At 44.7% G+C, this 13,153-nt stretch overlaps 1 protein-coding gene across 2 annotated transcripts in view; it reads right to left on the reverse strand.

Annotated features, from left to right (window-relative positions):
• LOC114462598 (pre-B-cell leukemia transcription factor 1) overlaps window positions 1–13,153 on the reverse strand; it is a 229,541-nt gene that overhangs the window by 117 nt on the left and 216,271 nt on the right. The window contains exons 7-9 of one of the 2 annotated variants that reach the window (XM_028445554.1): window positions 12,236–12,348; window positions 3,591–3,680; window positions 1–36 (exon numbers count right to left, since the gene is read on the reverse strand). The exon at window positions 1–36 is cut by the window's left edge and continues 117 nt beyond it. In XM_028445554.1, the coding sequence (XP_028301355.1) occupies window positions 1–36; window positions 3,591–3,680; window positions 12,236–12,348 (239 nt within the window). The remainder of the gene's footprint in view (window positions 37–3,590; window positions 3,681–12,235; window positions 12,349–13,153) is intronic. The other variant, XM_028445553.1, reaches the window with a different exon arrangement.

Here is a 13,153-nt window from a genome sequence, read left to right on the forward strand (position 1 = left end):
GGAGGGGGTGGGGGCATCCTGCCACGCCCCGTTTGTCTGAGGGAGAAATAACACAACAGTCAGTGTGTGTGTTTCAAACTCATGTTATACTAAATAATTTTAATATACCACATACCTGTATATTGATTACACAGTGTTCAGAACGCTACGCTGCTAATACTGTACATGATCTAAACCTACAATACCATTAAAATGAAGTTATCATACTTTTCATCAATAAAAACATTTTAATGTGTGAAAGTAAATGATTATATTAAACATTAAGAGTTCATTACTGGCCTTACTGTACAGCTCTGTGCTACTTTTATTTTATTATTTGTTAACGTGTCTGTTGGTATTTTAAGACGAGGCACTATTCATTTTTATATTAGACATTTTTATTTATTATTATTTATTCTTGCACTAAAGTCCAAAGTGAATTTATTGATTGATTGATCAGTGTCTGTTTAGGGTTAAATGTTCAAATACAGTGAATAAAATAAATAAGGGACGTCCTGGATCTGTTTTTTTGCTCTTATTTATTTTTTTAGTTTATTATAAAAGTATCAGATCAGGACTCGGTATCGATCAATTCTCATCCCTAGTTTATATGGACCACAAGTCTGAAATAAAGGTACAAAATGATCATATTTCCCTGAATTGAATAGAAATCAGTCACAAAATGTAGTGAATGTAAAGTGTAGATCCTGATATCTGTCACTTATTGATTATATATTATTGGTTTCTTAAATATTTAGTATTTTATGTAAACGTAGAAGTGAAAACTAGGATCAATAATGTTGATATTAATAAAATCTGTGGAACACTAAAATAAAAGGAGGTTGAGGCTTCCTGAATGCCACGCCCTCTCTTCATATCATAATGTGTCCATAATTATATATTATATAACAGAAAACTGTCTAACTGTGTCACATTGGTTTACAACATTGGTTCCCGAAGGCTTAATGTACACATTTAAAACAATGAGTGGAATTCATATTTTAAAAAAATATATGTAAAATGCAACTTTTATGTGATTACTTAATTATACAGTCGCCTTTAAAAGATGTAGATAATTATTTTCTCCTATTGTCAGAAATGTGATAAAATAGCCTTTACAGTATAAAATAATCCTTTGTCAATAAATTAGAAGAAAATATAGTATTTCATTAATAATAGTGTTATTAATAAAAAAGAACTAGAAACATTTCCTGATTATTTCTAAATGAATTGTTTAATCTTTCTGAGTACCCCCTGTAATGTGCTCATGTACCCCTAGAGTCACACGTACCCCTGTTTGGGAACCTACAGTATCTGACAAGGTTATGTTTTGAAGTGTGCAGCAGTGAGAGGTACATGTGTACGTACAGTACTGTAGATATATAAACATCAATGGAACACATCCAGCTGTTTGTTCCTAATGTTGTGGACGTTCTATGTGATGATCATTGGTCCAGTGAGACGTTCTGTCAGGATCATTAGTGCAGCAGGAGGAGACGCCCCCCCCCCCCCCCCCCCCCACCCCACATCTGTCTGATCAATTTCACTGTGACCAACACGCCTGTCGCTGTGAATCTGTTATAACCCCCCCCCCCCCCCCCCACGGCTGCTTTATACAGTATATACTGTATAATATAAACTACATGAGCAGTCCTGTTCCCCCAGGATGTTTATCTGCTTTAATTTGACCCTTTTTATTTTTACTCAACAAAATAAAAAACATTGAAATAAAAAAGTAACTGATAACGCACGAGTGAGTAATTAAAACCTCTACATCATATTTTATTCCAGGGGCCAAACATGAAAGAGTTTGATCTTAAGATGAGAACTTTCAAAAAATAGGTTTGCATTTTGACGTATAAATAATACATAAAGTATGTAGTATGCATACCACGCCCACAATATCCAAGCAATAAGTTATGTAAAATAATCTATAACTTATTTAAAAGAACAGAACAAAGCTGTTCCTGTAGCATTTTGTTCTGCTCTTTGGGATCTGAACTTATGACTGAATGATTGTAATTCATGAATTAATAATTATGTGATTAGAATCAGAATTGACCCCAACTCTCTATGGCACAGTTTTCTCTGGGCTCTTATTGTGAAGGTTCCTGTTATCTGCTATAATCTGCGTCAGGACACAGGCCAACGTGTTAATTACTGTAAACACGTGGATATGAAGTTTATGAAGATATGATTTAAAATGTGAAAGTTACAGGCCAAGATGCGTTTGCACCCATTATAGCGCCACCTAGTGGTGCACTTTTTGGTGTGAGTGATCTGTGTGCTCTTCTATATCTACCCTGTAAATTTCACAGCCCTCAACATAATAATTCAGCTGAAATAAAAGTTTGTTTATTGATAATTTATGTTGTAATAAGCCACGCCCACTTTGACCAATCGCGATTAACTTTGAGATATCGTCTCAGGAGGGACCCAAGATCATACCCTCCAAATTTGGTAAACAATCTCTCATGCCATCTAAGAGATATAAATATTCTATATTTACAGCGCCCCCTAGTGACCTACATTATTCATATTTGGTGCGTACCCTCACAGTCACATGACAACCAAGGATCTCAGATTTGGTGTTGTTAGCATTTATTATGACCGAGATAGGCACCAGTTTGCGTTTTTATAGCTAGCTAGAAAACTTTACTCGTTAATAATTTGAGCATATTTCAAAACTCCTCAGAGGAAGTTACGTTTTCCAGTTTTTTAACTTATTTATTTAATAATAATCCTAATGATTACAATAAGGTTCCTAGCACCGCTGGTCCTAAGAACCACGTAAGTAGTGTTTCCTGGCCCCGTGGGCTTGGTCCCCTAAATTAGTGATGGTGCAGGAGGCTAGGCTAATGTTATACTAGGCTAATGCTAATGCTAGGCGAATGCTATAGCTAGGCTAATGCTAGGCTAATGATATTACTAGGCTAATGCTAATACGAGGCTACTGGTATTACTAGGCTAAAGCTATAGCTAGGCTAAAGCTAATGCTAGGCTAATGTGATTGCTAGACTATTGCTAACACTAGGCTGATGCTAACATTAGGCAAATGCTAAGCTAGTGCTAGGTCAGTGTTAATGTTAGGCTAATGCTAACGGTAGGTTCATGTTAATGCTAGGTTAATGATAATGCTATTCTAATGCTAACACTAAATTAAATAACTTAGTGCTCCCCCTAAAGGTTCCTTTTGGTGATGTCACTGTCGTAGACATTCTGCACCCCCAAGCAGCAGCCCCTCCCTCTCACTAAACGTACCGTGGCTAAATGAAAGCAGTTAATGTTGAATGAGCGTATACATTACCTCAGTACGTTGGTCATTTATAACGTAAACACAGAACTGTTTATGTTAATCATACAGTGTTCTCCACTGTCTGATGGGAATAATATCATTATACTAGTTCTTCTTATTTTATGGTGCAGTGAATCATCTAAATGTTCCTCCAGTTCACCATCAGAGGTCAGATGGTCACATGACCTTTGTGGCCCAATCACAGTCATGAGCACACACACCTGATCTAATGTGACAGACTAGAGACGAAACCATGGTAAGTGTCTCACTGAGCCCTGGGCTCTGAAATAATTAGTATGAAGAAGAAGAATCTTACGTTGATGCCCTGTGGACTGTACATCTGTGAGGCTGTGAGACCTTCACTGTATCCTCCTGTCTGACTGATAACATGGCGAAGGGTATCCACCTGAAACATTAGCAGATACACCAGGGTCACACACACACACACACACACACACACACTATGGAGGGTGGATCACTTCTAAACGTACCTAATGTCAGTCGTACTGTATGTGTAGTGACAGGTGTGAGTGATCATGTGACCTTCACTATGTAGCACCGTCTGTGTAACACTTCGAAAAAATGTTAGGTGTCCAGGTGTGTACACACGTGTGCACATCAGTAAGTGTGTGTGTGTGTGTGTTGTATTCTGTCCAATCACAGCAATGATCAGACTCAGAGCGTAACATTACAGTCACTACCACTCTATGGACGGGTTAGTGAACACAGACTGTAACAACCAAGACTACACACACACACACACACACACACACACACACTCACACACACCACACACACACACACACACACACACACACACACACACACACACACACACACCACACACCACACACACCACACACTCACACACACACACACAACACACACACACACACACACACACACACACACACACACACACACACACTCACACACACCACACACACACACACACACACCACACACACTCACACACACACACACTCACACACACACACACACACACACACACACACACACACACACACACACACACACACCACACACACAAACCATTGACAATATTTAAACTACTTGACTTAATACTTTTGTTTGTACATCACATGGTCAATTAATAATTAATTATAACTATGACATCATTTATTTTCTTTCTGTTGTAATCACAATTGATTTGTAATTGAGTTCAGATAATTGACTTTATAATTGTAATTGGCATGACAATTCTATACTATACTTCTAAATTGTCAATTACATTTTAATTAAAAGCAAAACTGGGTTTCAATTTTACCATTAAAAATATAATATAAATATAATAAAAAAGGTTCAGACACCCACACCATAAATATTAATACCAATATATTCATTGATTAGGAAACATAACAAGGTAATTAATAGATGAGAAATGAATTAGATGATAGATCATATTTATTAGTGTATTTTACAGCTGATCAAACTGACGTGTTAGCATTAGAGATGCTAACAGAAAGCTAACACAAGAAGAAGGTTATGATTAATATGTTATTTATTAAAGGATTAGAAATTGATTGTCTTTCTTCTACTAAATCATTTTATTATAATATCACTTTTTCGTTAAAAAGTTTATCTTGTCTCATTTAATGAGTGTATGCTTTTTTATGATTATTTTACATGTTTATATTTGATATACTGATGTTAATTACTAAAACCTCCTGTCATTATGTGTTTCTAATTTCTAGTTTATAACTTATTAAGAAACAAAAAGATAAAACTGAGATAATGATTAGTGATTTGATGATAAATGTTTGAAACCAACAGGAAGTGGTTAATGGAATGTTGATTAATAACTTTAATTGACAGAAATAAATGAATTACTAATAAGCTCTAAAATCAAACATGATCAATATTGATTAGCACTAACATTTAGCCCTTTAACAAGAGTCCAGCCATTCTAACATCATCATTTGTCATTGGTTATTGTAGCAAAGATCAATAGTTTTCCTACAGGTTGTCTCTCTCTCTCTTTTTTACTGTACCTCCCTTCAGTACACTACTTTAGTTAGCCAACATATTGTAATGACCACTGAGTTCATGATGTGTTGTGTTCACTGTGCAGGGACAGCCGAGCCACAAGGAGGCAGCACAGGGTTGGGTGTGTGGCTGCGAGTTAGTGTTGCCTGTGTTTGAGGGGTGTGTTAGTTGGCTATTGTGAGGACATTAGCGGCGTGGGTTACGGCCATAACAGTAGCCCTGTATGCAGCTGTGTTTAACCCTGTAAGCCAAATAAAGCCCGTTTGGTTCAACCTGACCCGTCCGGTGATTAGTAGAATAAGCGCACGTTACACTGGTGTCAGAAGTGGGATCAAAACCGGATCGATGCAAGATGCTAACCACTAGCTCAAGCTACCCGCGACAGAACAAGCAGCCCTCCGCCGGCCAGGACACACAGCGGCCCGGTATGTCTACCATGATTAAAACTGAGCAGTCGGAGGGTGATACGCAGCCATGGTCCCCTGCTTCCACCGTCAGAGAGGCTGCAATGCTGATGGCTGCTGAGGCTGGATTTCCACCGGGGGAAGCTCGAAGCGGCGGGAAAACTGCGCGCGCTCTGCCTGGCTTGGACAGGGAAGGACCGGCATGCAACGCCAGGTCACGTGATGTAAACAAAGATGGCGGCGCCCATGGATTTGAAGCACCGGGGATAATCAAAACACCAAAATTCTCCGGTAAGACAGCTTGGGAGGTGTTCAAGGCCCAATTTGAACTGTTAGCTGTAGCTGCTGGCTGGACAGAGAAGTATAAAGCATTGCAGCTGGCTCTGTGCCTCACTGATGAAGCAGCCGCCTGCCTCCTACTCCTGTCCCCTGAGGAGCGGATGGACTATGGTGCATTGGTGGGAGCCCTACAGAGGCGTTTTGGACAGCTCAATCAGCCTGCACTGCTGCGTTCTGAGTTCAACAGCAGGCGCAGACAGCCCGGTGAGCCCCTTCGCATCCTGGCTAATGAGATCGAGTGCTTGTGCGGACGTGCCTATGCTGACATGCCACCATCAGTGAGGAAGGAGCTTGCCAGGGACCAGTTCATAGGCCCCAAGGAGCTGCGCATCCAGACACAATTGGCCCACCCGTCCACGCTGAGTGAGGCACTGGAGCTGGCTGTGGAGAGGGAGATGGTGAGTGGAGGGACTGAACGATGTGAGGACTCACCGGTGGTGAGAGCTGCGAGGATGACAGGCCGTTGGGCAGAGGGACCGGTGGCCATGCAGGACGCAGCTCGGGTAGCCCCGCCTCATCCACTCAATCCGGATGAGGGCACACGGCGCCGCCCAAGGCTTTGTTGGGGATGTGGCCAGCCGGGTCATCTCCTCAGACAGTGCTCCAAGTTTACACCTGTGCAGGGAAACGACCTAGGGCCCGTGTAGGTGGTGGAGCGCGGGCCCGTGAAGCAGACGCCCACCGGTTGCCATCGCCACCAGCCGCAATGGAGATAACTGTGGGCTGGACGCAGGTTGGGGGCTTCTGCCACATTCCTGTGACGGTGGCAGGGGTCAGGTGTATGGCCCTGCTGGACACGGGGTCGAATGCAACCTTGGTTCGCCCGGACATCCTCCCAATGGGGGTTGCGGTGGAGCCGACTTCGGTTCAGTTAAAAACAGTGATTGGTGATCTAGCTCCAATACAAGGCAGAGGAGTGTTTCTAATTACAGTGGGGAGCCTCTCAATGTCATTTACTGCGTGGGTGGCTGATGTTCAAGACCCATGCATCCTCGGACTAGACTTTCTGCGAGCCATTGGTGGCGTGCTGGACTTTGGCAAAGGTTCACTCATCCTCCCAGGAGGGCGGTCTGTGCTACTAACCCCCCTGACACAATCTCAACCCCCCACCTGCTACAGCGGCTGCTGCAGAACTAAAGACTCACATAACAGCTGCTCTTGTTTCGGACCCCACAAGGCTGTCTACACTCACCAATGTTTCCTCCCTGACCAGCGCCCACCAGTCAGTGGACAGCCTTGCACCACAGCTTTTTCCTGTACAGCCCACCTCAACACCTGGCACCCCCCCACCCCCCCGAGCCCCAGCAGAGCCAGACGACAAGAGACGAGGAGAGGCTCTCTACATTGCGGGACATTTGGGTCAAGAATGGCGAGGGGCTGAACGACCCGCAGCGAGAGAGTTTGTGGCAGGTGCTGGTGGAATTTAAAGACATTTTTGCCCTCAGTGACGATGAGGTGGGCCTAACACACCTGGTAAAACACGAGATTGACACTGGCGATGCCCGACCAGTTAAAGTACGCCCACGTCGACTTCCACTAGCACATCAGGGTGCCGCAGACAGTGAGCTGGAGGAGATGATGAGAGCAGGAATAGTGGAACCCTCAGACAGTCCGTGGGCCTCTGCTGTGGTTATGGTGCCTAAAAAGAAGGGTTCCAGGATGCGGTTTTGTGTGGATTACAGACCACTGAATAAAGTCACTAAAAAGGACTCTTACCCCCTCCCCAGGATTGACGAGACCCTGGATCTGGTGTCTGGCTCCTCATGGTTCTCATCTCTGGACCTCCGGAGCGGGTACTGGCAGGTCCCCTTGTCAGCTGAGGCCAAACCCAAGACTGCCTTCTGCACGTCCAGGGGGCTGTGGCAGTTTAAAGTCCTCAGCTTTGGGCTGTGCAATGCTCCAGCCACTTTGAGAGGCTTATGGATAAAGTGCTGGCTGGTATCCCCCGCCAAAAGTGCCTGGTGTACTTAGATGACCTCCTGGTCCACGGCGACTCCTTCGAGGCGGCCCTGGATGCGCTGCACCTAGTGATGAGAAGAGTGGCGGATGCAGGCCTGAAGCTGCACCCCGATGAGTGCCACTTTCTGAAGAAAGAGGTAGAGTTCCTAGGCCACAAGCTGGGGAAGGAGGGCATCAGCACCTTGGAGGAGAAAACACGCATCATCAGGGACCGGCCCACCCCCGCTGACCAAACACAGCTCAAGAGTTTTTTGGGTCTGGCCTCCTACTACAGAAGATTTGTAAAGGGCTTTTCTTCTATTGTCGCACCTCTCTTTCGCCTCCTACAAAAAGAGGTTGCCTTCGAGTGGACACAGGAGTGTCGAGGTGCATTCAACACACTGAGAGCAGCACTGATTGAATCCCCCATTCTGGCCCCTGCCGACGTTGCCCTGCCTTTCGTCCTGGATACAGATGCCAGTAGTGTTGGACTGGGGGCGGTGCTGTCACAGGTGGGACCCGAGGGGGAGAAAGTTGTAGCATACTTCAGCCGGGTGTTGAATAAGAGCGAACGTCGTTATTGTGTCACGAGACGGGAACTTCTCGCCGTCGTAGCAGCTGTAAGACATTTCAAGTACTACCTCTGTGGCACACCCTTCACCATTCAGGACTGATCATGCTGCCCTGCAGTGGCTGATGTCATTCAAAGAGCCTGAAGATCAAGTGGCTTGCTGGCTAGAAGAGCTCCAGTCTTTCAACTTCACCATTGCTCACAGGGCTGGGATGCAACATTCTAACGCCGACGCATTTTCCCGCCGACCATGTGCTGCTGAGGCTGCCGTACTGTGAAAAGAGGGAGGTGAGAGAAAAAGAGCTCACACAGCAGGGACAACACAGCGACCTTAACTGTAGGACCCTGCGGGTGGGGGATGCAGTGGAGTGGAGGTCTCAGCAGGAGCAGGACAGTGACCTGGAGCGGGTGATACAGTGGCTGGAGAGGGAGCGGAGACCGCCCCTGGGAGGAGATCACTGGCCTCTCACCTGCCACCAAAGGACTGTGGTCAAGTTTGTTTCGCTACGCCTTAAAGACAGAGTGCTGCAGAGGGCGTGGAAGGAACCTGCCACAGGGGAGGAGAGATGGCAGGTGGTAGTGCCCAGGTTACTGAGAACTGCGGTGCTGGAGGCCTGTCATGGGGGCACGGGGTCAGGACACTTCGGGGTTTCCAAAACCCTTCGCCGCCTACGCCAGGGCTTCTACTGGGGCCAGCATAGGCGAGATGCAGAAGACTTCTGCCGCTGCTGTGACGCCTGCGCGGCTCACAAGAATCCCCTAGACCAGTCCCGGGCTCAGCTCCAACAGCAGCCAACAGGAGCACCCATGGAGAGGGTGGCTGTGGACGTCCTTGTAGCCATGGACTATTTTACCAAGTGGCCGGAAGCCATACGCCATATCAGACCAGGAGGCGGAGACTGTAGTGGATGCCTGGTGGAAGGCATGTTCAGCAGGTTTGGCACAGCAATCTCTATACACAGTGGACCAAGGGAGGAATTTCGAGTCGAAAGTATTCGCCGCTATGTGTGAAAGACTGAACATGCAGAAAACCCGCACAACACCGTTGCGACCCCAGAGTGATGGCCTAGTGGAGAGGTTCAACAGGACATTGGCTCAACAGCTAGCCATCCTGACTGCAGACCCACCAGCGTGATTGGGACACCCACCTCCTCTCATCCTCATGGCATACAGATCTGCTGTGCAAGACTCCACGTTGTGCACGCCGGCTCTGCTCATGCTGGGGAGGGAGCTCCGGACTCCGCCAGAGGTGGCTTTTGGACAACCACCAGATGCTCCAGATGCACCGCCCGGGCAGGACTACGCAAAAAAGCTGCAGGATTGCATAGAGTCAGCTCATGCCTTTGCTCGAGGGCAGCTGGAGAAGAGACAGAAGAGGAATTACGATGTGACAAACAAAAGGGAGAGACTTCCAGGCAGGAGAATTGGTCTGGGTGTACAACCCAAAGAGGAGGAAGGGGCACTGCCCCAAATTGGACAGCCACTGGGATGGGCCTTGTTGGGTCTTAGAGCGGGTGGGAGAGGTGGTTACAGGGTGCAGGTACCACCCAGGGGAAGGAAGGTGGCCCTACATCGTGACAGGCTGGCCCCTTATAAAGGACACTCACTCCCCTGTTTCCCTCATGGACCAGTGCGGGCCCCAGCGGATCCCCAGGTCACATCAGATGCTGTCTTTCCCCCTGCATCACCTGCTCATACTGGAAGGGAACCCCCCATTTCCCCCTCGCAGCAGAGTCCGCCACCCCCTCTACCTGCTTCTCAGCCCCACAACGTCCCTGACCGGTCGAAGAGACGCCGGCGGTTGCCACCGTACCTCAGAGACTTTATTGTTCCTTCTGGGACGAGGAACTTTTTGTTGGGGGGGCAGTGTAATGACCACTGAGTTCATTATGTGTTGTGTTCACTGTGCAGGGACAGTCACTGTGTCTTAAACGATGACAGAAATGGTTTTTCATGCAAAGACAAAGTGGAAAATGCAATATTGATGCAAGGAAAAAAGAAATGAATGTAATAATAGGAATTATGAATATGTCACAAATAGAAATGGGCTTTAGATTTAGGTTTTACAACCTTTTTATCGAAATCAATTGTAATGGACATGAGAACAATTTCTCACTTGGGGGACCACGTGGGCCGGCGTGGGCCGGCGTGTGCGGCGTCTGGGGGAGGGAATGGTGAGCTATGGGGCCTCGCCTCAAGTTAGAGGCTCCCCCGAATCAAGATTTTAAGAATGGGGTTTATTATCGCATTTTTAAAGAAGCTGGGGACAGAGCCAGATAAAAGTGAAAGGTTTATCAATTTTACCACCAAAAGACCGATAACATTAACAACATTTAAAAGCAGAGAAGTAGGAACAATGTCTACAGAGCTCGATGAGGGTTTCATCTTTCCTACTAAAACCTGAACATCCTGTAGGCTGACAGGAGTGAAGGAGGACCATGAACTCACAGGGGCTGATGCACTGCACAAGCTAACCAAGGGAGGAGTGATGCTAGCCCTGATGTCTTGTACTTTGTTCACAAAAAAGTTTTAAAAAATTGTTACAGTCCTCCTGTGTGTGTACAGGCACATGGGACGGTGAGGGTGCAACAAGATTTTCATAGTATTGAACAAAACCTTTGGGTTTCTCTTATTTCGCAAAACAAGATTAGTGAAATAAGCCAAGCTGGCGTGCTTTATTTCATTTAGCTCCATTATCTTTTCTTTAATTCAAAGTCTATGCACCTCTAGTTTAGTGGTTTTCTACAAACGTTAAGCTAAAACTAGCTTCATTCATCCATGGACAAGGTTTCTTATTAGAGCCTGGAGTGTTTTTAGCTGGTGCTACTGTGTCCAAAACAGACAGACAATGGCTATTGAAGTTTGTCATAAAATTGTCAACATTATCACCACTAGCAAAGGTAGTTGGGTCAGCTCCTCTACCCATTGCCAGGTTTCCGTAAGGTACATCAGATCCAACCAACGTGACATGAAAAAGTCCTTCAGGAGGTGAGCTTTGTTGGCTAGTGATCTAGCATTCTGTAAGCCGAGGTGTAACGTCACTTCCTCGTCGGCCTGTGGAGAGCTGCGGCACACGGGAGCCACAGTTTGAATACACCATAATCCATGTGATAACTGGCATCCAGGATCAGACCCAGGATTTGACCTCCAGAACGCCTTTATCTTCAACAGGACTCCACCACGTCTCCCCTGTTTTTAGGCACGCTTCCTCCGGAGGACAGGTGAGCTCAGCAGGTAGTCAGGTACTGAGGCCAAGTGAGGAGGAAGTCTGGATGTTTGGTTCTCAAAGTTGAAGCTCAGACGTACCTCATGCGATCGATTAGGATTAAGTGCCTGACGGTATCAGTGCAGTGATACTTTGGCACAGAATACCGATCAGTGCGACAACAAACAAAAGTTTCAGCAGAGCGGGCAGACGGTGCATGCTGGCGCCATCTTGTGTCCATGTGTCCATGCTTTTCTTCCAAAAGTGAAACATCTTATTGACATATCTGTCAGGCTATATGGAGCAAGATCAATACATTGATGATAAATCAGAGATAGACAAACTGAGGACTAATTAAAGACATACCATCTATTCTTTTGAACTTTTTCTCCAACCTAAACTCAACAGGACTTTATTTAAAGTTTTTTCCTGACATTATAAACTCATTGTTCTTTTTCTACATGACTAGCTGACTATGTGGTGCTTTGGGACTTTACCTGTGACTGCACGTTGGCTCCCACCTGAGCCCCCTGGTACGAGTCCCCATTGAGAGACTGAACGCTCATGAACAAATCCCCAGAGTTTGACATGTTAAAAGAAGCAGCAGAACCTGGAAGGAGAGAGACAGGAAGCAGTGGAATCACAAAGAGACAGAGAGCTAGCAACATGCAGCTGTTAGCGCTGTTAGCATCAGGCTAAACACACAGTAAGTTATTCAGAGAAATAACAGAGCAGAGGCAGTAGAACGTAAAGAGATCAACAGTGTTAACCACAGATAGACGTAAAGCTAACAACAAAATATTAGCTAGCAACTAAATGTTAGCTAACAGCTAAATCTTTGCTAGTAATTAAATATTAGCTAGCAGTTAAATATTAGCTAGCAGTTAAATATTAGCTAACAACTAAATATTAGCTAGCAACTAAATATTAGCTATTAATTAAATATTAGCTAGCAGCTAAATATTAGCTTGCAACTAAATATTAGCTAACAGCTAAATATTAGCTCGTAATTAAATATTAGCTAGCAGTTAAATATTAGCTAGCAGCTAAATATTAACTAGTAATTAAATATTAGCTAGCAGCTAAATATTAGCTAGCAGCTAAATATTAGCTAGTAATGAAATATTAGCTAGCAGCTAAATATTAGCTAGCAAATAATATTAGCTAGCAACTAAATACTAGCTAACAGCTAAATATTAGCTAGTAATTAAATATTAGCTAGCAGCTAAATATTAGTTAGCAACTAAATATTAGCTAGCAACTAAATATTAGCTAACAGCTAAATATTAGCTAGCAGGTAAATATTAGCTAGCAGATAAATATTAGCAATCAACTAAATATTAGCTAGCAGCTAAATATTAGTCAGCAGCTAAATATTAGCTAGTAATTAAATGTTAGCTAGCAGCTAAATATTA

Source organism: Gouania willdenowi, chromosome 4 (genome assembly GCF_900634775.1).
Source record: "Gouania willdenowi chromosome 4, fGouWil2.1, whole genome shotgun sequence".
NCBI classification, from domain to species: Eukaryota; Metazoa; Chordata; class Actinopteri; order Blenniiformes; family Gobiesocidae; genus Gouania; species Gouania willdenowi.